Source organism: Equus quagga, chromosome 11 (genome assembly GCF_021613505.1).
Source record: "Equus quagga isolate Etosha38 chromosome 11, UCLA_HA_Equagga_1.0, whole genome shotgun sequence".
In the NCBI taxonomy this organism is placed as follows: domain Eukaryota; kingdom Metazoa; phylum Chordata; class Mammalia; order Perissodactyla; family Equidae; genus Equus; species Equus quagga.
Window position 1 is genome coordinate 24,697,885 of NC_060277.1, and position 27,024 is coordinate 24,724,908.

Genomic DNA, 27,024 nt, shown 5'->3' on the forward strand with positions numbered 1-27,024 from the left:
ACAATCCCTGACTTCAAAACATACTACAAAGCTACAGTAATCAAAACAGCATGGTACTGGCACAAAAACAGGTGCACAGATCAATGGAACAGAAGTGAAAGCCCAGAAATAGAACCACACATCTATGGACAGCTTATCTTTGACAAAGGAGCTGAGGGCATACAAAGGAGAAAAGAAAGTCTTTTCAACAAATGGTGCTGGGAAAACTGGAAAGCCACATGTAAAAGAATGAAAATTGACCATTCTTTTTCACCATTCACCAAAATAAACTCAAAATGGATCAAAGACCTAAAGGTGAGACCTGAAACCATAAGGCTTCTGGAAGAAAACGTAGGCAGTACACTCTTTGACATCAGTATTAAAAGGATCTTTTCGGACACCATGCCTTCTCAGAGAAGGGAAACAATAGAAAGAATAAACAAATGGGACTTCATCAGACTAAAGAGCTTCTTCAAGGCAAATGAAAACAGGATTGAAACAAAAACACAACCCACTAACTGGGAAAAAATATTTGCAAGTAATATATCTGATAAAGGCTTAATATCCATAATATATAAAGAACTCTCACAACTCAACAACAAAAAATCAAACAACCCAATCAAAAAATGGGCTGGAAACATGAACAGACATTTCTCCAAAGAAGATATACGGATGGCCAATAGGCACATGAAAAGATGCTCATCATCGCTGATCATCAGGGAAATGCAAATCAAAACTACACTAAGATATCACCTTACACCCATTAGAATGACAAAAATATCTAAAACTAATAGTAACAAATGTTAGAGAGGTTGTGGAGAAAAAGGAACCCTCATACACTGCTGGTGGGAACGCAAACTGGTGCAGCCACTATGGAAAACAGTATGGAGATTGCTCAAAAAATTAAAAATAGAACTACCATATGATCCAGCCATCCCACTACTGGGTATTTATCCAAAGAGCTTGAAGTCAGCAATCCCAAAAGTCCTGTGCACCCCAATGTTCATTGCAGCATTATTTACAATAGCCAAGACGTGGAAGCAACCTAAGTGCCCATCAACAGACGAATGGATAAAGAAGATGTGGTACATATATACAATGGAATACTACTCAGCTGCAAAACAGAACAAAATCATTCCATTTGCAATAACATGGATGGACCTTGAGGGAATTATGTTAAGTGAAATAAGCCAGCTAGAGAAGGATAATCTGTGTATGACTCCACTCATATGAGGAATTTAAAATTATGGACTAAGAACAGTTTAGTGGATACCAGGGGAAAGGTGGGGTAGGGGGTGGGCACAAAGGGTGAAGAGGTGCACCTACAACATGAATGACAAACATTAATGTACAACTGAAATTTCACAAGATTGTAACCTATCATTAACTCAATTAAAAAAAAAAAAGAGTTCTGTTCCTACCACTGCTTTGTAGATGGGTCAAGAGTCACATGCCTCTGAACTGCCAGCCTGGGAGTTTCTCTGAGAGTGGCTAGATGGATGGCCGCTTTCCCAGATTATTACTGGCCATGGGAAGTTCAGCTGAGTCTACAACCAAGGCCAATACCGGTTGAGACCATGATTCTCTTCTGTCATACGAAAACATGACTCATCTTGCGGCATTGGGTTTACAGCTTCATAACCAAACACCCTGCTTATCTCATAAATTATTCACCACTGGCTAGAGTATGGAGGATCTGACCTATGGACCCAGTGACACCTGCTTTGCAGCCTTCATTCAGTTCTCTCCATGACCAAGTAAGAAAGACTTATCCTACCTGCATACTGTATTCTAGGGTATCTGGGCTGCAACTCATAACTGGAAACAGTCCTCCATCTTCCAGAAATGCTCTCCAAGGGAAGAGCATAAATGCCTAAAAGAACAAAATAATAAACATGATAATGTTGTACCATATCCTTAAGTAATAGACATCTGTATATGTACAGATGTACCCCCAAACATGGTAGAATGATTCATTTAGTATATAGAAATAGTTCTACATTATCAGGGACTATCCATCAAGAGGAGAGAGTAATAATCTTATTTTTTTAAGCTGATTTTTCAGAAAGTAGCTAAACACAAAACTCAAATGTTCTCAATATTAGGAATCTTAAAAATTTGTCCTTCATCACCATAGTGCTCTAAATTTAGGTAACAACTCAAAACCAATGTCACAATGTTACACATGGGCCTCTATCTTCTCCACATCACTATCCAACAGCCAAGGCATCCCCTACTCCTTGTGGTACCATATGCAGTCCTAGATATAGTGGGCCTGTCTACCTGACCCCATTCTATACTTCCAGACATGCTACTGGCTTCAGACAACTCCTAGAGTTGGAGCTGAATCAGGTAGCAGGGAGCCAGGACACCTGCATCTGCTTAATTCCAGGCAACACCCAAAGGCAGCAGGAATGGGCCCAATGGTCATGGTCCAACCCTGTCTTCTGGGTCTAAATGAGGGTGAGGAGTCATTGTCTTGTAGTTAGAGAAGGTAGAAGTGTGGGACTTACATGGGGTTGAAGTTGGCATTACTTGGCTTAGCTTTGTAACATAAAAACATTAAGTTGGAGGTTTTGGAATAAAAAACCAGGGCTTATGAGATGATTTTAAAGATATGTCCACAAATTCTTTGATACTCTTCCCGTTAAGAAGTAGAGCTTACTCCCTCTCCTCTTGAGTGTGGGCTGAACTTAGTGATTCTCTTCTAATAAAGAGAATATGGCAAATGTGATGGGATGTCACTTCTGAAATTAGGTAGTAAAAAGTCTATGACTTCCATCTTGAGTACACTTTCTTGATCTCTCTTGAATTACTTGCTTTGGGGAAGCCATCTGCCATGTTGTGAGGAAGCCCTGTGGAGAAGCCCACCTGAATAGGCTTGAAAGTGGATCTTCTGATGCCTACCAACAGCCTTGAGAGTGGGCTTGGGAGCAGATCCTCCTCCAGTAGAGCCTTGGGATGACTACAGCCAACACCTTGATCGCAGCCTTGCAAGAGATCCTGAACCAGAACCATGCAGCTAAGCTGCCCTGAGATTCCTGAACCTTAGAAGCTATATGAGATAATGAATGTTTATTGTTCTAATCTGCTAAATCTTGGGGTAATTTGTTATGCAGTCATGGATAACTAATACAGTTTGTGACCTAGTGCTGCCATGATGGCCCAGCAGTCTGATCTCCAGCCTTCCTGAATCTTAAACTCTTTAGTTGTAGAAGATGAGTAATTTTGTTGGTGCCTAGGAGCAATAATATCTGCCAGGATTACGTTTGATAACACATGTTGTAACCAAGGCTGTTCAAAACTCAGCTGCTGCCATAATTTATATATTGTAATTGCTGTCATAATTATTTGTTAAATGGAAAAGAGCAAGTGTGGGTTTTGCTACCAGCTGTGAATAGATAAGCTGTTGCTCCAATTAGACTGCTGAGCAGTTTGGAGGCAAAGACCCTGACTGGGAATAACCGCCAGCCGTGGGGGCCCAGACTGCTCTACCGTGTGAGTGAAGGGGAGCCAACCAAGACTGAAGGGCATCAGAGCACAGAGAGCCCCCACAAAATTTCAACCAAATGGAAACAAAGTGACATAATCCCTTACGCACCTCACACATTTTATAGGTATAAAAATACCTCTCAACGCACCTGGGGGCTCCGTGGATCCAGTGGCTGGGGCAGGCTGAGCTGCGAAGCAAAAATGCTCTTTACGAGAGAGTTGCTCAGCGGTGGCAATCCGTGGTACATGCCATCTGAGACAGACTGGTAAGCAGGAGCATTTCCAGCTGCCAGAAATGTTCTTCTACCGAAACATGGAGGGAATCTCAATTAAAGTAGCTACTTAAGCTTCTAAAGCTCAAAACTTTCTTTAAAGTGACTGTAGCAAGATAATGTTTTGAGATATTAGGTTTCTTCCTCAGTGAGATCATCCCTCTCTCCCATTTCTTTACACCCTGCCCTTCACTCTCACAATTCACAGCCCTCCAGGAAAGGGTAGAGATACCCCTAGACTAGCACTGTCCAGTAGAACTTTCTGCAGTGTTGAAGTGTTCTATATTTGTCCAATATGGTAGCCACTAACCACATGTGGCTGTTGAGCACTTGAAATGTGGCTACTGTGACTGAGGAATTGAATTTTAAATTGTATTTCATTCAAATCAATATTAATTTAAACTTTTAAATTAAATAGCCACATGTGGCTACTGTAATGGGCAGTTCAGCTGTAGCTCTAGAACAAAGGTATTGATTGTTTGTTGAACTGATTTTTTTAAGACCAATAGCTGAGACAGCAACTCTTGATATGTATAACCAAATTTTAAATTAAGTAATAAGAGCCTGGGAAAGAAAGCTTTTTGTTTTGTTTTGAACGAAACTTGGCTTTGCATATCAAGAACCAAAAATCCTGAAGACTAGAGCATGAAATTTATACCATAAGTTGTAGAGAAGGAAGTATGCATGATAAATTACAATGATTTTCTTGCCCTGAAGGAAATAAGAGTTTTGCCAACAAGGAAAGACTGTTTCTAGAGCTTAGATCTAGTGGATGCCTAAGAAAAGATGCTGACACAGGATAAGCTGGGAGAGGGTATCCCAGAACAGAAGGGACCTTTTGCCTGGATCCTCCATGGGCTTCACCCAAGTCATCAAAAAGGAAATCAGCAATGGCTGAGGGAGATTTTAGCACTGATGGAAATGAAGCAGACTCCCAGAGACTAGCAGACAATCAAAGTGTTGGGGAAAGGCCTGGGGAGTGCCTGAGCTCCCATAAGAGGGTGTCCAGGTGGGGTGCTGAGCAGCACGCCAATCAGAAGAGATCTGGGGTTCAACCAGCTAATTCACAACAAGAGATGCGGGAGATGGCTGCTCCCCCTCAACTGCCGGGATGATTTATAAGCACCCCTAGGGACTTACGAAGGAGGGGAAGGGTGTGGTCTAAGGCCCAAAATTAAGGTCCAATACTATGTGCTTCTTTGACATCCGGTAAAATTGAGAGGGCCTCTAAAGGCCTAACCACAAGTTCTCCTCCGCACTCTGCTCCCACAGGTAAGGTCCTCTAGTCAAACAATCTTCCTTATAAAAGGGACAAGGGCAGTCCCTGCTTATCCCTGAGCAGCAGTTTCGGTTCCCTGCCAGATTGCAAAATTATTCTAACGAACCAATCACATCCTCCTGTTATCCAGAAGGTACCACACCCTCTTGATACTACAAAGCCTGCCTCCCACAGCCCCTGATTTTTCTCTCTGTTCCCAAGTGCACTTACTCTGTGCCCTGCATGGCGTGTAGTGTCGTCCTCTGCTGAGCTGTGATCATATGTTACTAATAAACTGCTGTGGATCTCGTGTGTCCAGTGTTCAGTGTCACATGTTTGGCCATCCCATAACCTTACAGCAGAATCCCACCCTCACCAACAGGGTGAATAGGAGGCAATTAAGACAAAGTGAAAAGGGGATACTCTTGAATTAACTGATTTTAAATGTCAATCTGACCTCTTTTAAACTCTAAATGTGGCTGAACGACATGGAATTGGAAAGTTTAACCTTTTTGCCATCAGCAGAAGCAGGGGCTTATGAATTTAAGTTCAAAGACAGATGAAAGGAGCTCTCTATTTGCACATCAAACCATTGTACTGGGGCAAAATTCATTTCAGTCTTTTCACATTTTAATGAGAATTAACAAAAGATATTGAGTACTGTTATACACTGAGATCCTGGATAAAATAGTTGATTTATCCTAATAGCTCAAGGATGGAGCTTGGAGTTGCTCAAGGGGTATATAAACATCTTCTCCCATTTCTCATATCTTTCATATGTTTTCTCATGATTCTCAATGAGCCCTGCCAAGGGACTCATGATTCACTCAACACCCATGTGACAGTGATATATCAACCACCTAGTATGTACAAGGCTCTGTGCCAGGAACCGTCCAAGACGCAAAGATGGGTCCCATGTGGCTCTGATCTTCCAGCCCAGGAGGGCCTGGTAAGGCAGAGCTCATTATCTGGCTGCTTCTGACCTTCCTCTAAACTCCCAAGGTCTTTTCTCCATACACGCCTCTCTTATGGCTCTTATCGGTTGTACGCATCCACTTAAAACAATGGTACCAAAAAGCAGAGTCTTCTAATGGAAAGATTTCTTTTCAGCCCAAATCAAGAGCACAGAAGCCGAGTATTGCGCACACTCTCTCCTTGGTTGGCTCCTTTCACGTCATTCCTGCTCTTCTCTCCCAACACTCCACGGAATTATTTCTCTCTCAACCTCTGGGGCCAGCTTTGTTCACATTTTACTTGTTCAATCCTTGACTACATTGTTTATATTTTAAAATTTATTTTATATTTATTATTAGGTTTTGACATCGCAGAAAAGCTTCCTGGCTGGGGAGAAACTGCCCCTCCCTGGGCTAGCCAATTCTTAGAGACCTCAAAGGACTGGGCAGGGAGTGTGCCTTTCACATGCAAACTAACCAATCCAGACCCCTACTTCCTGTCTCGGACTCTTGCTCCCCAGGAAGCAATATTCCTCTGCTACAGTCATCCCAGGGCTAGTTAAGGGGTAACTAAACGCCATCCCTACAGCTCCAAACCCACTGGAGTTATTCAAACCAGCCCATCTTAAACTGTTCAGCCTGCCCCGCCTCACCTTTCCAGGCCATGGCCGAAGCACTCTCCTTGTTCCTAACCGACACAGACACGGATGCTTTCCAATGTGGCCCTGTGTGGCGTGGCATGCCTCCTGGTTCTAGGACTTGTGAGATAATAGACTTTGTTTTCCTGAGTCTCTCCTGTGTCTCCTTTAGTGGCTGCACCTGGCTGACCATCACCTAAAAGAACACAGGACTCCGACAGGCTCTCTTATCCTGGCAAGCTTGTGTGGAACTTTATAACTACCAAGTGCCACAAATGACCACAATTCTTGACAGAGTTTTAGAGCCCAAACACAGCTTTGTGTACATACTAGGTCTATTGCTTGCAGCCTATTAAATAATAGCAATATAGTTCAGATGTGTATATGGCTGCTACTCTAAGCCACAGAATCATAGAATATGATATGCTCTCTAGAAAGACCAAAGTCAGATCACAGGCACCCCAGTGATGAAATCATTGGTTATCCTTTCCTTGCTTTGCTAACTCCTCAGTCTACATAACTGTCCTTCATGGGAGCCATCTCCCTCTATCAATAGTATTGTTTATTAGGGAGCCGAACAATGTAATGCTGTGGAAAGAAAGGGGTCTCAGGAGGATAGCCAACATTTTAAACACTAGATCCTCTTTTATTTCCTCCCTCTCCATGGACCCCATATTTTGAAGGATTTTTCTACCAAATATCCATTAAGTGTTTTCCTGTTTTTAACGCAAAGCCACATCAGCCTCCAGCCCCAGCTCTGAACTGCAGGAAGAGATGAAGAAACGTGACAGAAAGGAAGGAACAGGACTCTGGAGTCAGACAAGCTGCATGAATGTAAGTTCTGATACAACAAGCTGTGTGACCTGGAACAAGTTATACAACATCTCTGAATCTCTATTTTCTCGTCTGTAAAAATGGTGAAAATCATTTCTGTCTCATAGAGTTGGTACGTGGTGAGAACTTGACCAAAGCAAGTTGCCTCTCCCTCTTATCTCACTTAGTTCTTATGATTCCAGTTAAAAAAAGAAAGAAAGAAATTTGACATTTTCTGCACCTGCAAAGTTTTTGGCAAATGTGTTTTTCATCATGCCCTTAGAAAAACTGAAAATGGCTCTCGAGCCCCTGGGACGATCTGCTTGGATCCTCAGTCATTAAACCCTGGCCTGTGCTTTCTGCTGGGGTGGGTCTAACCAGCGCAGCTTGTCAGCAGCACTCAAAATGCAGGGAGACCCACAGGCACAAAAAGCTGGCTTGTTGCTTGTGCCAGTGGTGCAGCTGCCAACCACAGCCCCTAATAAAGTCAGGTCTCTCCAGGAGTCCACTAAAATACCAGAATAGATGCGCCAAATTCCCCAAACGGCTCTGTCACCCTCCAGCTGCCTTACTGTCAGTAAGCAGTGCAGGGTTTCCTAGAACACCAGTTATCTTGTGTGTGAGAGAGCCACCCACAGCAGGATCCCAGGCAGGCTGGTTCAAACCACAGGGAGTAGAGAATTCACAGGGCACATGTTAGAGTTTTTCCTGGAGGCAAGGATATAAAGAAGAAAAAATTAACAAAAAACATCTGCAAAGTGGTCCTGAGGGGGCCAGGCAAAAACTATGGCTCTTCACTTCTCAGACTCTGGGGACCAGCACCGTGGTCATGAGCGAGGTCCAGCCCACAGGGCCTTCTCTGTATCTACCAGAAATCCCCAGACAACTCTGAAGCACACTTTAATATCTGCACGTTTAGAGATACTTAAACTAGATTAGTATGAAAATTAAAAGTCCAAAAATGAAGAGGGAATCAACAAAGGTTCAAGGATGAAGAAGCTGGTGTTGCCTTTTTTAGAGATGGCTTGATGTCTTCCTGAACCAGGTATACTGAAGAAGTGATTGGACTGTCAAGCTGTTTCCTCAGGTGTCTCCTTTTTACCCTAATCTGCCTGAAATCAACAATATGCTCAGATTAGAGGTTTTTGTAAATTTTTTTTTTTTTTTTTTTTTTTTTTTTTTTGCTGAGGAGGATTCACCCTGAGTTAACATCTGTTGCCAATCTTCCTCTTTTTTTGCTTGAGGAAGATTAGCCCTGAGGTAATATCTGTGCCAGTCTTCCTCTATTTTATATGTGGCTCACCACCACAGCATGGCTGACAAGTGGTGTAGGTCTGCACCTGGGATCTGAACCCATGAACCCAGGCTGCCAAAGTGGAATGCACCAAACTTAACCACTACACCACAGGGCCAGCCCCTAGAAGCATTTTTTATGCCATATGTTTTTCTCTGTTATATAGAGTCCCTTTGAGGACTTTGTTTATTTATTTTTTGCTTCCCTCCATCACTGAAGTGCAAAGGAATTCAATCCTTTAAATCACGGAGTGGCAAACTTTTTCTAAAAGGGTCAGATAGCAAATATTTTCAGCTTTGTGGACCATACTATCACATACTCAACTTGCAGCTGTCATGTGAAAGCAGTCAGAGATAATCCATAAATGAATGGACAGGGCTGTGTTCCAGAAAACTTCATATTTATGGACACTGAAATTTGAATTCCATATATTTTTCACGTGTCACAAAATACTGCTCTTTTCTTGATTTTTTTTCCCTTAAGCACTTAAACATGTAAAAGCCATCCTTAGTCCACAGGCCATACAAAATGGGGCAGGGAACTATGACAGTAGCTGGCCGACTTCTGACTTAAATAGATGAGATTAATTAGAACCACTGTACCATCCAAGCATTTACGTTCAACCCAAATGATTAATCCACCTGAAATTAAAGATAAGCTCAATCTTCAGGCATTTCTTGAATTGGCTAATAAATAACTCCTATAGGTTGGGGGACATACCCAGAGGTGAATGACAGGCCCTGGGCAATGTGATTCCAACACCAAAGGAGGACAGCACCAACTTCCATCAGGCCCTTGCCCAAGCTTGGTGGAAGGCAGGTCAATAGGGGCAAAGTGAAACTTCTGTCCCTGGAAACATGCACCTGTCCTGCAACCTGAGCTGATCTGTGCCACAGAGAAGCAGGAGCCAGACATTAGGTGACCTTGTGGGGCATTGCCCTGTTGGCCTTGAGCCACATGCTTCCCCATCCCCCAGTCTACGGAAGCATGCTGCTCTGATTTCACATAAGAGTTCAGTTCTTTCTTTTCAAACTCTGGAGAAACTTTCAGTTTACATAAGTAAAAAGTTCCCTGGGTAAACAGTCGCATTTGCTCAGACTTGGTGAGCTCTGCGAAGAGCAGGGAAACTTCCTCAAGCTTCCTGTCTCTTTTGATTATCTAAGGACTTCTCCTTGTTTGCAGGTTGAGCATGTAGCAAAGCAATCAAGAAGGATGACATTTATCTTTCAGCTTCTCTCTTCCTCCCGCCTCCTGCCTTCTCCTCGGTCTCCTTTTCTATCCACACTGCTGCCTGGCGTCCATCCTGGTTCTCAGGCTTTGGAGTCAAAGGCACCTAGGTTCCAATTGTGGCCTCCCACTTACTAGCTGTGTGATTCCAAACACACACATCCTGAAGAGCTCTGAAGGAAAAAGGCCGGAGGAAATGTGATGAATGAGGGTGTACCATCCCGGGTGGTTCCCTCTGAGGTCCTCTGAAAAGTACACCAAAACCACACATAGGACACAGTTCCCTCCATTCCTGCAGACTGACTGTGCCGGGACAAAGAGAGCCCACAAAGCAATTCCTGGAGGAGGCAGAGGGCTTCCCTGGGAGAATAGTAGCAAGCTGAATCCTGTGTAGCTGGAATCCCAAGAAGGATTTCTGGAGTATAGTCCTATTTCTTCACCCTGTGTAAATTCCTTGCAAAGCTGACTTGGGTTTCAGAGCCTGGAGGGCTAATGAACGCCATTCTGACAGTCAGAGCCTTTATCTCCTACCTGCCTGCCTAAGCTATACCTCAGAAAGCTGTTTGTCAATAAAAAGAAAACACATTAGCCTGATTTTTGTTTTTTGGGGTTTTTATTGTGAGGAAGATTGGCCCTAAGCTAACATCTGTTCCCAGTCTTCCTCTGTTCTATGTGGGACACCTGCCTCAGCATGGCTTGATGAGCGGTGTATAGGTCCTCGCCCAGGATCCGAACCCGCGAACCTGGGGCCACCAGAGTGGAGTGTGAGAACTTAACCACTGTGCCACCGGGCTGTCCCCTAGCCTGATTTTTTGTCCTGTTGAATTTACATTCTAAATCCAAAGTTCCTTGATGCTCAGAGTAAAGAAAATGCAGAATAGAAAGAGAAAATACAGTTCAATACAATTCTCACATTTCCATTCTCTGCAGACACCCACGCTAACGGTGGAAAGTGATTATAATCCACAGGAAAGAGCATTGCCCTCTGAGGTCCCCTCATTGGCTGAATACTCACACTGGGAATTAATCAAAGGAAGTTAATTAATTTTGACAATTTAAGAATAAGCGGAGACCCTCAGGCCCGACCTCTTTCCTTCCCATACAAAACTTATTATTTTTACTGGAAATGCTGTACTCTTAATCCAAACTAATTTTCTCATCAGTCATGATTAATTAACCAAATATTTTTTTTTCTTTGCAGAGTACTTAACACTTACAAGGCCAGAGGGAAATTTATTTATTTATAAATTTAACTCAGGCAGCCCATTCCATTGGCTCCAGAAGAGCAGTGAAAATTCTGTTTTTTTCAAAACGTCAATAACGGCTGGAAAAAATCGACAAAACTCTTAGAAAGAATCATCTACAGAGGTACAAAAAATACTATTCCCATAAAACAACCTGAACGTTGAAAGCAGCAATTGTTATATAAACTAACAGTATCGAAATCACGTTTAATAAAATCAAGGATATTATTATCTGACAGGAACACATTCTGCACAGACGGCCTTTGCAGCAGAACACGTTTGGCAGCCACAGTGCCCTGGAGCAGCCTGTGCCTCTGACCATTTTAAGCTCATTAGCTAATCTTGCCAAGAGCGGCCTCCCACCATGGTCGCTCAGAAACACCTGCCCTGGAGAATTTGCTAGACAGGATTAATGCCCCAGCCCTTACCGGATGAGGTGCCTCACTGCAGCGTCGAACTGCAGAAGCATGACCTCCCTTCGGAGGAGCAGGGCCTGGGACACCTGGGTAGGATCTTGGGGACTCTGGAGACTGTCAATCATTTTCTGCAGCTCTTGAAGCTCAGACCCTAGAAGACGAACAGCGTTTGAGTTAGACAGTCTGAAATACAGGCTACTATAGCTAACCCAGGGAGCCATCATTTCACCTCCAAAGCTAACATTTTACCTAAATGGACTGTTCGCTCTTTGTTTGTGGGTATACTAATTATATCGTTTGCAAGACCAGCAAAGCCTTATGTTCTAGAACCCAAGGTCTGATTTATCTTTCCTTCCTTCCTTCCTCCTCCAGGAAGATAAAAACTTGCTTTGCTTTTCAGCAGAATAAAAACATGCTGTTGGAAGAAAGTTTTAAAGTTTACAAGGCTATAGTCTCTAAATAGATTGAAAAAAAGAAATTACAAGGAATGGGAAAGTATAGGCCTCAGCAGATCTATTACGGGCTTGAAATTATTATAGATTGTAAACCAGTACTCGTTTCTCATAGCCACGCCATCCAAATCAGCCCTCTCTGTCGCTGGCTCATCCTGTCACTGGCTCATGGATTAAAGAAGACTCAAGACCATCAGAGGCAAGCAAAAAATATATACGCCTATATGTATATGTGTATACACAGATACACACATCCTTCTAGGAGAGTCTCATCATTTTAGAAGTAGGTGTGGGAGATCCTAAACTGGCTTATTTCTTGGACCCTTACAGCAAAAGTAGGCTGAGTATAAATAGAATTATACATGTTTCCGATGGAAATTTAAGTTAGGGGCCTATGGGCACTCAATGCTGGGTAGAGGAACCTGGCCTGGGTCTAGATGGCTGTACTAGCATCTGTATTATTGGCCCAGGGAAGGAACTGGTCAGATTGGGAGAGCACAGTAAGAGAATGATGAACCCTTAGGGAACATTGGTGGGGCTGGTGGTTGGGCCCAGACTTCCAGTGCTACCAGAATGTCAGCTGATCTGAAATGCTTGTCAACTCCTTGTGAGGACAGTGATAGTTTTCTACTCAAGAGTACATCCTGCTATGAGAAGAGGATTGTGGAAACTGATCGCTGTGCCAGATACGCCCTAGGCAGAAGTGAGATGGGAGACTCACGAGGCATTTCCTGAGTTACTCTATCTCAACAGCTCGTCCAGACTTGAGGAGCCTTCTACTCTACCTGGCCCAGTACTGGATCTCTTTCCACATATCCGCATGGAAGGCAGAGGAATTGAGGGAGTGAGGAAGCCATCCATGAGAGACTGATCAGGGCAGAACCAGGACTGAGAATGGTGGCTAATACTTGCAATATATGCTCTTGGAATATATGCTCATCTTAGGAAAAAATGAAGAGCCCAGATAGCGTATCCATTTGATGTTTTATACACAACAAAAAAATGTTTTTTGGATATTTTTCCAGCCCTCGAAGAAGTAGGTCCAATCATCACACTTTTCATGACTCCTCTATAAATCTGATGGTCATATCAGGCTGAAAAGAAACTGCCACCAGGAGAAGAGTCACGTTAGAGCACATTGCCCAAGAACTTTAGTGGTAGATGGGTGGAGGGTGGTCAGTGAGCCTCATTGGTTCAAGGCCTAGTGTGTTTGATCTACATGCGATACACAGTCAGGCTAAGCAACAACCAGCGGAAAGTGTTTATAATCCTCTGCAATGATGATGAAAATAGACTGTAAAGTTGCACACACCCTGTGATTAAAGCTCTGAAAAATGTAAATGGGAAGTGCATTGGGCAAGGGCTACAAGGGAGTACAGATAAAAGTATTTCGCTCGTTAGCGTGATTGGATTACAGGTGATATTTCTCTTTTCACTGTTTCCATTATCGTTTATATAGTGCTATGTGGGCACCTCTGCAGGACCACCTCCCAGCAAAACCATTCTGTGTTGACAGGTGGCATTATCACTAAAACACAGATGTGGGTGCGGGGACTACTCTTTTTTCATTGTTTACTGATTGTGACTTCTGGCTTCCCTTTCTCTGTGGGGTCATGCTGCTTGGTGGGAAGGGAGGTGGCAGGCACGGGTGGGAAAGGCAGCCTGTCTATGAGGACGGCGTAGGTGGTTGCCATGTGGTGGTGGTGCTGGGGTTGGGAGTAGGACCCTGTACCGGGAAACATCAGGAAGAAGATGAGCTTGTGCTCGTGCCTTTTCCCAGATCAGAGAGAGAGAAGAACCACAGTGGCTCTGTCCCCACGTGAATACTGAAAGCTGGGACACTTTGTTCCTAGTCTGCCTTGGGAGTTCCTGAAACCCTGAGTTGAGTGTGTAGTATCTGGGCTTTAATTGGCCTCCTAATCCTTTACAAGGAAATCACAATGTAAACTCCCACATTCTGATTACATCCTCTGCTTCACGCTGACTCCAGAGGGAGTTGCTGGCTTTCAAAGAAGGAGAGAGTCTGGCAGCGTCTACAGAGCTAGTCCACAGAGTCTAAGAGCTGCTTCCTCAGTCAGCGGGAGGACCAAAGCTGAAATCTGGAGTGTCCCTTTAAAAACTATTTTAAAGCATGTAAGTCCACGAAAGTCATTTTATCTAACTCCAAATAGCTCTGAGATGGTTAAAAGGAGTTGGGTGGGTATATGAACAGCCCCATCTCATCCTTTCACCTTAACTCTCCTTGCCTCCTCTGGGAAGCAGGCCAACAACTGAGCAGCCTACCCATTTAAAAAGATGATTATCTGAGAGTGGGATTTTTTTAGTTCAGTTTGCTCTTTATCTATTTTCAGCAAAGCAGAGTATGCAAAACTTTGCACATTCTCCCTGGAGCACAAATGTTTTTACTGGCAACATGACAAAGTACGTGTCTCTAATTGCACACCTCAGAAAGCCTAGCCCCACATATTCCAATGCTTTCCGGTTCAGAAGTATATAAATAGTAAGAAACCAATTTCCTTCATCCTGAATTCTAGGTCCTCGATTTGGCCTCATTTCCCACTGTTCCTCAGTGCCACACTGGTGAGTTCACCATTCTCTGGGCTGGCCTGTTGCCCTTGCAAGTGTCCTTTTCTTGTCTCGCCGGGACCATCCCTCCTGTTGTCCTCCACTGATTCAAGTGAGGGCAAGACCCCCAGCTCACCTGCCCTGCAGGCTCTGCCCTCCCAGCCGCTGTAGGGCTTCCTATGCAGTGAATTCCTATGGAAACATGGCTCTGGCTCTATCTCCACTTCTAATTCATCCTCATAGAAACCTGTCTCCCCGTCTCAAGGGTGGGATGGCATCTTTCCCTGCCCATCCTCCTTTCTCCTGTCCCTCATCTGAAACCCAGTCCCCATCACCTCCCAACATCCAGGAAGCCCCCTAATAGTGTCTCAGCTTATCTTCTGAGTAAACCCCTTTTACAATAGCCCCCGATTACTAAAAGGAAAAGACCTAAGAATGCTTTGGAACTTCTCTAGTCTCTGATGCTTACACTGAAGATCGGCTAGTAGTTTTGAAGCTCATTAGTCTGCAACAATTCTGGGCTTTCTGTTGAGGCGGCACCAACCCGCCCCTTCTTCACGCTGCGTCTCCTCAGACGTAGGCATCGATCTTCCTCTCCGATCACCTCTTGTACCCTTCCCTGAGTCTCCCGTCTGAATGTTTACAGATTCCTTCAGTGTTCATTAGCACAGTGCAAATCTACCAGCAGACAAGTCAGACTCTCCCACAAACCTATTTCCTTTATGTATCGGCTAGAGAAGGATAGATTCAGGTGAGATCACATTTGTTTTAAGTCCGCTAGGTTTAAATAAGCATATTACCTCATTTCTTTGGCTCTTCTCATCCTTTAAGATCTTTGGCTACTATGTTATAATATATTGTTATTAATTGATTAATATTTACATGACTAATGACATAATTTGGATGGGAGTCAAATCATTAAAATAACAAAATCAGTTTCTCTGCTTCTGATAAACCCCATTTACTAAGCATTTCGGTGCCTTTACTTTGCCTCGTGCGTTTGTCTTAGAACCTGGTTCTGAGGTGGAGTTCATGGATTGGTGCTGGGCAGATGATACTCAAGCCTCAGTTGTTCTTGCTACAAGGATACTGGGTCATTGTTAGCCCACCCAGGGCTGTCTGCAACCTTCTTGACTGTGAATGCCTGGCTCTGAGCTTGCCCTACTAGTTCACAAAGGACAGTAGGGAAAACGGAATGAAAGAAAACTAATATTTAATGGGGGCTTGTACATCCTTCCAGCAATTTTACAGATTTTAACCCATAGAATATCTTTATGAGACAAGTGTCATCATTCCCATTTCATCGATGGACAGGGACCCAGAGAGTAAAGTACTCAGCTTCTAGGAGCCAGGTGGCAGAGGCAGGGTAAAAACCCAGGCCCCCAACTTCTGACTTGGTGTTCTTCGTGGTTTAACCTGTAAATGTGGAATTAATCAGTTTGGAGACAGTACATAATGGGACTTTCCCTTTCCCCTTCTTACCACTGTCATTTTTGAGAAAATATTTTAGTTCTATCTTTCCAAGTATTAAGAGCTTCACAGTTGGGGCTGGCCCCGTGGCCGAGTGGTTAAGTTCACATGCTCCGCTGTAGGCGGCCCAGTGTTTCATTGGTTCAAATCCTGGGCGCGGACATGGCACTGCTTATCAAACCATGCTGAGGCAGCGTCCCACACGCCACAACTAGAAGGACCCACAACAAAGAATATACAACTATGTACCGGGGGGCTTTGGGGAGAAAAAGGAAAAAATAAAATCTTAAAAAAAAAAAGAGCTTCACAGTAATTAACTAGATGGGGAAAATCCATTCACAATGTATACACATATCAAATCATCACATCATACACTTTAAATATCTTGTAATTTTATTTGTCAATTATACCTCAATAAAGCTGGGGGTAAGAAGTGTCACAGAATTTCAACTGAATAGTGAAGGTGCTTTTAACCACCTTTAATCACTTACCGATGCTCTCAGTTCCTCCCCAGTCACCTCTCGAAGGGTTAGGACTTAGAGGAAATTCAAAACATGCTGGACAATTTCCAAGTTTAGCAAAACTGAAAAGGTAGGCCACAATGTCGTGGAGAGGGGCTATCAGCTGCAGAGTTAGCTTCAAGGCTCTGAAAGCTGCCTGTGGGTAAAATCAATACAAGGAAATGAGTTTTAAGAAGTTTCTAAGAGGTATATAAAAACATACGAGCATTGATTAGGGACAATATCTTTAAACAAGAATATTTAGATAAACATTTTCAGAGCATAATACAGGATAATAATTACAGGATAATATCTGAAAAAAAGAACAACAAACCTATTCATGAAGTGGGTTATATGCCCTTGGACAAGGTAACTCCTGTGGGGGCGGGGGGAGGTGGTGGTTAAACAATTTGTTTCTCTTTGTTGAAAGCCATTGGTGGCCATAAACACCATCAAAATGTGTTTGTATGACTATCAATGAAGTCATACAAGGGTCATACGTACATTTCTAGAAGGGACCCCATATTCAGACAACATTGCCCTGAGGGAATACCTGTAAGCAAAGCAAGATATCTACTAACACGGTTTAAGCACATGACTGAAAACCAAACACTGGATCCTAAATATCAGCAACATTCAAGTGAAGAAAGAGTGAAAAATTATGATTTAAGTGCAGAAGGTAGTATTTTTATATAGTTTAAAAAACATCTAAAAATTTTTCAATGAAAGAAAGTGTAGGTCTATTTTTAATTTTTTGAGGAAACTCTATACTGTTTTCCATAATGGCCGCACCAATTTACATTCCCACCAATAGTGCTCAAGGCTTCCCTTTTCTCCCCATCCTTGTCAATACATATGGTCTCTTGTCTTTTTGATAATAGCCATTCTAACAAGTATGAGGCACTATCTCATTGTGGCTTCGATTTGCATTTCTCTGATGATTAGTGATGACGAGCACATTTTCCATGTACCTGTTGGTCATTTGTATGTCTCCTTTGGAAAAATGTCTATTCAGGTCCTTTGCCCATTTTTAATCAGATTATTGGGTTTTTTTGTTTTGTTTGCCATTGAGTTATATGAGTTCCTTATTTTAGGTATTATTTGAAGTATTACTCCCTTATCAGATATGTGGTTTGCAAATATTTTCTTCCATTGCGTAGGTTGCCTTTTCATTTTGTTGATTGTTTCCTTAGCTGTGCAGAAGTTTTTTAGTTTGATGTTGTCCTACTTATTTATTTTTGCTTTTGTTGCCTGTGCTTTTGGGGTCATACCCAAAAAAATCACCAAGATAGATGTGAAGAAGCTTTTCCTCTGCTTTCCTCTAAGAGTTTTCCAGTTTCAAGTCTTATATTTGTCTTTAATCCATTTCAAGTTAATTTGTGTGAGTGGTATAAGATAGGGGTCCAGTTTTTGCATGTAGAACTACCATATGATCCAGCAATCCCACTTCTGGGTATATAGCCAAAAGAAAGAAAATCAGTATCTCAAAGAGATTATCTGTACTCTCATGTTCATTGCAGCATCACTCACACTAGCCAAGACATGGTAACAACCTAAGTGTCCAGTGGATGGATAAATGGATATAGAAAATGTGATACACACATACACATATGCACAGGAGTATTATTCAGACATAAAAATGAAGGAAACCCTGCCATTCACAACAATGTGAATGAACCTGGAGGATATTACGCCAAGTGAAATAAACCAGACAGAAGAAGATACATACTATATGATCTCACTCATGTGTGGAATCTAAAACAAAGTCAAACTCATAGAAAGTTGTTGCCAGTGGGTGGGGGAAATGAGGAGATGCTGGTCAAAGGGTACAAACTTTCAGTTATACGACAAATAAGTTCTGACGATGTAATGTACAACATGGTGCCTATACTTAATAATACTGTATCGTATACTTGAAATTTTCTGAGAGAGTAGATAGTTGTTCTCACCACCAAAAAAGATAACTTCGTGAGGTGATGGATATGTTAATTAACTTAATTGTGGTGGTCATTTCACAATGTATACATATAGCAAATCATCATGTTGTACACTTTAAATATATACAATTTTACTTGTTAATTGCACCTCAGAGCTGGAGGGGAGGAGGTGGAAGGAAAAAAGGGTGAGAAATTTAGGTTGCTAAACAGCTTTTCACTTACAAAGAAAAGTCAGGATGTTCCCAAATTGCCATTTTCAAAATTGCACGGAATTTAGCAAATATTTATTTGAGTGCTTTATGTATTTCTATATCCACTGTTTTTTTTTTTTATGGTTACCCTCTATCAGTAAGTTAAGTACTAAGAGCAACCCCTCAAAAGCAGTAGCCAGCTAATGACTGTGATTAAGGGTGATAGCCTCTCATTAGCTTCAGAGCATCAGGGCGGGGTTTTCTTGAAGGGTTGGGGAGGAAATTGAGGATTAATAAGGAATGTTGGAAGCTCCAATTAGTGTTCATTAATGACCAGGGAGAAACAGAACTCATGAAATAATGAGGCCCAAGAGAAATGATAATAAAGCAGGCAGAAATATTAGGAGCTGTGAGAAGATGTCAGTTATTCGATGTCCCGGGAAGAAATAAGAAACGTTCTCTGAAATTGATACATTTAAGCATGAGACAAAAAAACAGCCAGTTTCCATTCTGGCACACAGAAAAAAACCACAAACCTCTTCTGGCAGAGTTTTAAACATAACCAGCACTTCAGCAGGATGGGGTATGAACCATAAATTGAGGAAGACTTCCCCGTCATCAGACAGCAAACGTCGTGGCCGCGGCTGATAGGTCCTGCAGCATTAGGAGAAAACACAAGCAGCATTTCTCTCTAAAAATGAGGCATCCTCAGTATGAGCTATTTATATGGCTTCCCTCCAGCCCAGGCTGTGGCGACACACGAGCCAAGCCTCCAGGCCCAAGGGCACCAGGCCTACGGCTGCAGACCGCTCACAGGTGGCCACAGTTATAAATATCTCAACAGGAGAAGAGCAGTTGGACTGGTTTTAGCCTCAGCTGTGTTGGAGGAAGGCGTGGGCATGGAGGGAGGGAAGCTGTGGTCAGAAAGGAAAGAAAGAGCACGAATTAGATGGCCCGTGCCATCCTGGGTGTGCCATATTTTCTCACTTAATTCTTATGACAGCCTCAGGATGTACGTATTTTGTTCCTGTTTCACAGATGAGGAGACTGAGGCCCTACGAGGTTACATAGATCTTGCCTACCCAGCTCCTAAGAGATGAAATTAAGATTTAAATGCAGATCTGTCCAGTCCCAGAATCCAGGCTCTAAAGACCAACCTCTATTTTCCTCCCCTCCCCACCACGTTTCTTGCCAGGTTCTCTAGACTCCCGCCCTCTTTTCCTTCTCTCTCCCCTCTGCTTTCTTCCTCCTCCACATACCTTATCGTTTCTTATGCAGCCATATAGCTGTCTCTGTTGTAGGTTTATATACAGACACATAATCCATATATGTCTAGTTTAAGGATTCACACAAGCCCAGGTACCCACTACCCGGCCTGCGAAATAGAATGTCACCAGTTCCTTTGAAGCCCAACGTCTACCTCCCGGGTGACCACCCTCCTGAATTTTACATTAATCAATGCTAGCTCTTCTTCGTAGTTTTACCACAAATGGATGCACCATTAAAAGATTATTTTCTTGGGTTTTGCCTATTTTTGACCTTCACACAAGTGGAAGCTCGTGATCTTTATACTACACTCGCTGGGGGGAGGTGACTATAATCATCTCAGGACTGAGGCAGCCCACTGTAACGGGGTGGCGAGGGGGTGTCGGGGAGCTGTTTCCTGCTTGGATGGATTCGGCGCCTTCAAGTCTAATTAATTGTGTTCATCTGGTGTGGAAGATGGTGATATGTGCAGTTAACAGATGTGGAATCTGGCATCAGAGGACCCAATTTTGAGACCAGCTCCCATCACTCAGAGCTGTGTGGCCTTACGCAAACTGTCCTCTGTGAGTCTTTTCATCCATAAAAAGCGAATAATAATTTCTAACTCATAGGATTGGTGAAAGAAATAATTTTTAAAAAGAGTATCAAGCACGTGAAAAGTATTTTATAAATTGTGAGGTGCTATATAAAGTTTGTCATTATGATGCTAAGGTGTGGGTGTCTGGCAAAGTGGCCAGGGGTGGGTGGGGGCCAAGGGATGCATGTGGCCCAGCAGTAGTAATCTGTTAAGAAGGGGTGACTTGAACACGCTAATGAGGGGATGTCCTAGAATTGAGGGTTATGGGGGAAGGCTAGAGACTAGTGACACCTCAGGCCTGTCTTGGTTGTGCTAGACCAGGCAGGCCTGACAGACAAACAGCAGAAGGAAGTGTACAGCGGATATGGAGCCCCTCCTTCCACACCGTCCCCTGCCCAGGGCGCCTCTGGTCCACCTCAGCTCTCTTCTCTGCTCTTCTCGCTCTCTCTCCTGTCCTGGCCAATTGTGTTCACTCTTCCGGCTGCAACTACCATCCATTCACCAGGGACTCCTGAATCCACATTTGCAGGCCCTCCCCTCCACAGCTCCAGAGTTCCAACTTGCTTCATCCTGGATGGCAGTGCCTCAGACCGCCTCAGTCAAAAGAGGAAAGAATTGAGCTCCTTACCCCCTTCCTCCCCAATCCTGTGCCCCATCCTGTGTAAAAAGAACCACATCCCCCACCCCCCAAACCAGACACCAGAGAGTCATTTTCAGACTTTTCTCCTTTACTCCTCAGGTCCTACTGACCCCATCGCTCTCTCACACTCGCACCCAGTTGTCATTCCTATTTCCATTGTCTCTAGCAAGGACTCTCCATGGGAGGGTCTTGCCTTCTAAGGGGCATTTTGGAAATCATAGGGGGCATTTTTTGACTGTTGTTATTATTTCTGGGTCTCTACGAGAAATTCAGATGACCCTTTCCACTTAAAGTAAAATGTAATTCATTTTAACTGAGAACTGAATGTTTTCAATCTCAAACATTCTGAATGGGAGACTTTTGAAATCATTAAAACTCTACTTGGAGTGAATCATTGGCTTTAAAACCACCTTTCAAGTCTCAGCGTTTTAATCAGGTAATTCAAAGCTCAGGAACAAAGTACGGTGTTAGTTCGGAGAATTTCCTTTATTTCAGCAACCACAAAGTCAGACTAGCCTGTCCTGGAGCAGATCAAAGCCAGCCTAATCCGGTCTTATCTCTATTATTCAGTTCACAGTGTTTGAAGGTCCCCAAAGGAATGTTGAATATCAATAATAAAAAGTCACGAGGCCTGTGTCTGAGCACATGGGCCTGCGGGCCATGGGGCTGGCAGCAGCATGGGTGAACCTGTCCTTGGCCTCTGGGAAGCACATACGACCCTGGAGCCATAGGGCCCTCTCCTAAGTATTATCCTTTACTTCCCATCTCGTTATTTCCTGCCACTTCCACCTCTGCCTGCAACGAGCAGCCATCTGCTGAGGGGAAGAGAGGGCTGCAGAAAGCTTTGGGTGCCCAGTACAGGAGCATAGCCCAGTTCTCAGCCCTACAAGGAGGATTCCTCCCTACCTTGTAGATGGTGCACACCTCCTTGGCCTGACAGTTCCTTGACCTGCTCAATATCGCCCCTCTTCACCTTCACTCCCCTTCAGATGCTCACTCCGGAGCCACGCTCCAGACCTTATCATCACCTGAGACCATGTCACCTCCCAAGACTTAAACATCCCACTTTCCCAGCTCGATCTTTTATTCCTCCAGTTTTCTCATTCACTCCCACTAAACCTCCTTCATCCCCATAAAATATGCTCTTTGATGTCATCCAGGTTTCCAGTCTCCCCTTCCATCTGTCAGTCCCATTCTGATCTCACTTCCCTACCCAGACTGGGTCTCACAGTCAAGCACGTGAACTACTCTCTCACCTTCAACTCTTTGTACTCTCAACTCATCTACCTAGCAAAACCTCACCTCTGGATCCCTCCAGCTATTCTGATTCTGCTTCTAGTTGCGTGCTGCTGAGCACAGCTGGAGGAAATCATACTGTTAATTATATTGATGTAACAACAAGTAAATGGTTTCCAGCCTGAGCTGTGTCACTCCGGGACAATCCTTTTTCTTTCCTTTGATCAGCTTTTATGTCAATTTCCTTTTCAGTAATTCCAAGTCTTCTTTAAGCCTCATACCAAATTCTTGTCAGCACTTGATGACATGGTCTATTATTTCGTAATTGAATTAAAGGCCGCTGGCTGGAACTCTCTCCACTTCCTGCACCATCTCCCTTCCCTCCCCTACTCCATCTACACATCCTTTCAACCAAGGTCAAAGGCAGAGGTACACACCCAGGATATGAAATGAAGACAGCCTCTGCCCTCAAGGATCTTAGACTCCAGAGGCAGCTAGATGTGCAAACATAATTCTATGATAGAAGCATGACAGAATGGAATAATATGAAGGTGCAGAGAATATCCAGAATAAGAAGCTCCTGAGACTTGTCGGGAGCTCAATGGAAGAAATTCACAGCTTAGGCTTCTGAGTCATGATTCATTATCTCCTTCTCCACATCTCTTCCTCTTCATGTCATTGCTATCCTTTTTTCCCCCATTTAAAAAAATTGTGTAAAGATAAATGTAACATAAAACTTACCATTTTAACCATTTTTAAGTGTACAGTCCAATGGCATTAAGTACATTCACATTGTTGTGCAACCATCACCACCATCTATCTCCTGAACTTTTTTTTCCATCCTCCAAAATTGAAACTCTGTACCCATCACCCAATAATGGCCCTGCCACCTTTTTATTCACCCAAGCCAGAGACTCTGGGTGACTTCCTAGATTTCTCTTTCTCCCTCAGTCCCACATTAAATCCAGCATCTGGCCTTGTTGATTTCACCTCCTAACTATCTCTTGTCTGTACAGTTTCAGTAGCTTCCTACATGATGTCCCTGACAATCATCTTGTTTCCCTTCTCCCTGTTTGTTGAAGGACAAACACCGGACTTCTGGACCTTACCCATCGCTCTATACACCCTACTTCTTGCAGCTCATCCTCACATACTCTGGATAGGAGTCACTCAGAAGTCCACCTGCTGTCTCACATCTCTGTGCCTTTGAACATGCATGTCTCCCAGCTTGAACTAAATTTCTTTTCCTTGTCCACTGAAACACTAGTCATCCTTCAAGACCCAGGCTAAGTGTCCCCTCTTCCCTGAAGCCTGCCTTGCTCCCTATCTCCACCTCCCCAATCCTTCAGACAATACTGAACATTTCCTGGTGGGTGCTTTCACTATATTTTTATTTTATCCTTTATGACAATGTACTGTAGTTACCTATTTCCCTTTGCCTGAAGGGCAAGGGCCATGTCTAATCCATTGCTGTACAGAACTTGGCATCAAGGCTTTCACGTGCTCTTGTTCAGGATGTACCCTGAGGCAACCAGCAGTGGCCGAGATCCAGCCTATACTTTACTTGCCAAGCTCTGCATCCTGGCATGGAGCTACACTTGCCCAGAGGAAGAGGTACCTTTTTCTAATCCGCATAAAGCAGCAGTATGGGATAGCCGTGGCTCTGCCTGTCACAAAGGAAGGGTTCAATTAATGTTAGTGTCCTCTTTCTCTGTCCTTTCTTTGCTCCTCCATCAGCCTTGTTCTTGTTCTTGGGAGTACGGCCAGTGTCATCCTAGTTTCCAGACTCCAGTCTCCTCTGGAGCCATGAAGGGCCTGAGGACTCAAGGGGTGTCCTTGAGAGGAGAGCTCCCCTCGGCTCCTCTTCTATAGAGACTCTGGGTGAGGGGCAAGGGTCTCTGCTAAAACGAAACAGTACATTACAGTCTTTTTTTTTTTTTTAGATTTTATTTTTTTCCTTTTTCTCCCCAATGTCCCCCAGTACATAGTTGTATATTCTTCGTTGTGGGTCCTTCTAGTTGTGGCATGTGGGACACTGCCTCAGTGTGGTTTGAAGAGCAGTTCCATGTCCGCGCCCAGGATTCGAACCAACGAAACACTGGGCTGCCTGCAGCGGAGCGCGCGAACTTAACCACTCAGCCATGGGGCCAGCCCCACATTACAGTCTTTTAAGGACTAAGCTACATCTTAGAATTTTAGACCTACAGAATTCATGGGGCTCTTCTAGTCAAGGGAAGGAAAACACAAGTAAGGAGTCCCTTTCCTAAACCTTGGTAGACATTGCCAATCAATGACAACAGTCTCATAAGCTTGGGATTTCTCAGAATCCTCAGCAGGTGCTAACACACTGTTGAACTGACATTTAAAATAAAACTTATTTCTTATCCTCGATCTAACCCAACTCCTTATTTTATAAATAAGGTGAGCACCTCTGTCCTCCATGATCCTCATTCCTCAACTCTGTCCCTTCAGCTCTAGTTGACCTCGGTCTGGGATGATTTCATTTATCACGAACACTCTTAAATGGCTCCTTTCCAAGAAGTCTTTCCTCAGCAGTCCCATTCCTTGGAATCAAGCTCTAGACACCTTAGCACTAAGAATCTTTGCGTGTTTAACTTCAGAGAGCTGCTTCAATTTCCTCACTCATCAGATGAAGAGTTGAAGTCCAGAGATTGAAGAAAAGTGATTTGCCAGAGACCTCAAAACAACTTATGATTGAGCTGGGTAAAGTCCAAATATTCTAGCTCCCAGGCCGTGGTTCTCTTCACTACACCTTCTTGTGGCTGAGGTTCAAGTTTTACTAAAACTTAGTATACGGAATCATAGACTTTGGAGTTAGGAAGAATATTATACAGTACCTTTTCCAAACTTCCACAGAAGAGAGAAGTTGCTTTCCCTATGTTGCATTTTGTGTGTGTATTAAAAGGGACATGTTAAAATCCAGAGAGTTTAGGAAGTAGGAGACAGGTATAGCGGGGAACCACTGTGTCTGTATCAGTACCTGCTCACACACTGCCGGACTATATGACTTGGGCTCTGGGTGGGCATTCACTTTGCTCACACTTCCCTGGCCCAAAGTCCTACCTTGAAATTATCACACATTAACTGACCAGATGAGTTAGGTCTCTAGGCTCTCCCCGCTTAAATGACTCTTTCCTTAATTTTTAGGAAACACACAGTCATCCACAAGAAACAATAAAGGAATAGAGCAAGACCTACAAGTTAGAGAGATTTTTTTTTCCACTATCCTTCCTGACCTCCATATTTGGTTGCTGCAAATAAAACAGATCAGAACCAAAAATAGACTTCCTGAATACATTTTATCCTAAACACAAATGTAGTGAATGTGTGGTTAGACTTCTGAAAAATATTTTTAAAATTTGATCCCAAATATAGTTTGGGCTTATAAATGGTTGACTTGGCTAGTAGGTGGATGAGAAAATGGAACTAAGAAGTCTTAGAGGACTATCCTGTGATGTTTCATACAGGGGAAAGATGCATTTCAGCCTCACTGGGCAACAGATGCCCAGTAAAACCCTTTAGCAAACTGTCAGCCTCCTGAGGCATCCTTGCCTATTCTCTCTAACGCAATCTCCCACTAGGTGAATCCTGAAGTCTACCCAAGTGAATGCACTGGCTGAGCTCAAGAGACAAAACAATGGTACCCACAAACTGGGCACCTTATCACTATCAAGGTAGGACTGGCCACTATTTTGATAGCCAGCTATCAGTCAGTCAAGGGCTTAAGGATCCAACTTCTTTCATTCTCTAGCCCATTCTATCATCCTCATTTTCTTGGTGAACTCCAATTTACCTGTAATTAACAAAGGGCAATTAGCCCTTTGAATTTCTCACTGATGCCCTGAGCTAGAGTTAAACACTTCCTCTTTTGTGTCCTCACAGGACTTTTCATATAACTCGAACATGTTATTTTTGAGATCTTTGAAGCTGCTTGTTTGCTTACAGTGCTTTCCCCAACTAGACTGAATATATTGCCAGAGTCAACGACTTATGTGCCTTTATAACTCCAGCACCTAGCAAGGTGCCTGGTACTAAGTAAGCCCTGAATAAATAATGGTTGAATAATGAATGAATGAATGGGTGAAAGAGTAGTCTGATACAAATGGTCCTCAATTCCCTTTTATCCATCCATGATCATATTTATTAAGTATTACTGTTACTTTGCACTAAGGTCCGTGCTGTAAGGGAAAGGTTAAGGAGGGGGGTAACTCACCCTACAGGATGTTTTTGCTCCCCCCGGAGACTGCATAACTGTATAACTAACACCCCTTTCTTTTTTAAAGGAAACGTGGTCACTGACCACACGGGTGCACTAACTCCTCTATCCAGGTGAGTGAACTCTAGGTAGGCTGACTTAAGAACATTTGGAAAACTGGATAAAGCATGATAAGGAAGTCTGGAAGCAGCTCTGCTCTTTTCACTTAATATCTCTCTACATAGATATTTTTTCTCTATCAGAGAAATGCAGAAGGACTCTAATTTATCCAATGCATTGGTGCATTATTTTTTCTAAATATTTCTTCTATTCCATTGAGTAAAATATTTGAAGCCAGAACAGCTCAAGATCACGTTTACTTATTTGT

At 43.3% G+C, this 27,024-nt stretch overlaps 1 protein-coding gene across 5 annotated transcripts in view; it reads right to left on the bottom strand.

Annotated features, from left to right (window-relative positions):
- LOC124247491 (uncharacterized) overlaps nucleotides 1–27,024 on the bottom strand; it is a 166,431-nt gene that overhangs the window by 40,384 nt on the left and 99,023 nt on the right. For 4 of the 5 annotated variants that reach the window (XM_046676825.1, XM_046676826.1, XM_046676827.1 and 1 more), the window contains 5 exons: nucleotides 19,238–19,355; nucleotides 16,565–16,730; nucleotides 11,599–11,737; nucleotides 3,621–3,774; nucleotides 1,757–1,852 (listed from right to left, as the gene is read on the bottom strand). In XM_046676825.1, coding sequence (XP_046532781.1) covers nucleotides 1,757–1,852; nucleotides 3,621–3,774; nucleotides 11,599–11,737; nucleotides 16,565–16,730; nucleotides 19,238–19,355 — 673 coding nt within the window. The remainder of the gene's footprint in view (nucleotides 1–1,756; nucleotides 1,853–3,620; nucleotides 3,775–11,598; nucleotides 11,738–16,564; nucleotides 16,731–19,237; nucleotides 19,356–27,024) is intronic. The other variant, XM_046676824.1, reaches the window with a different exon arrangement.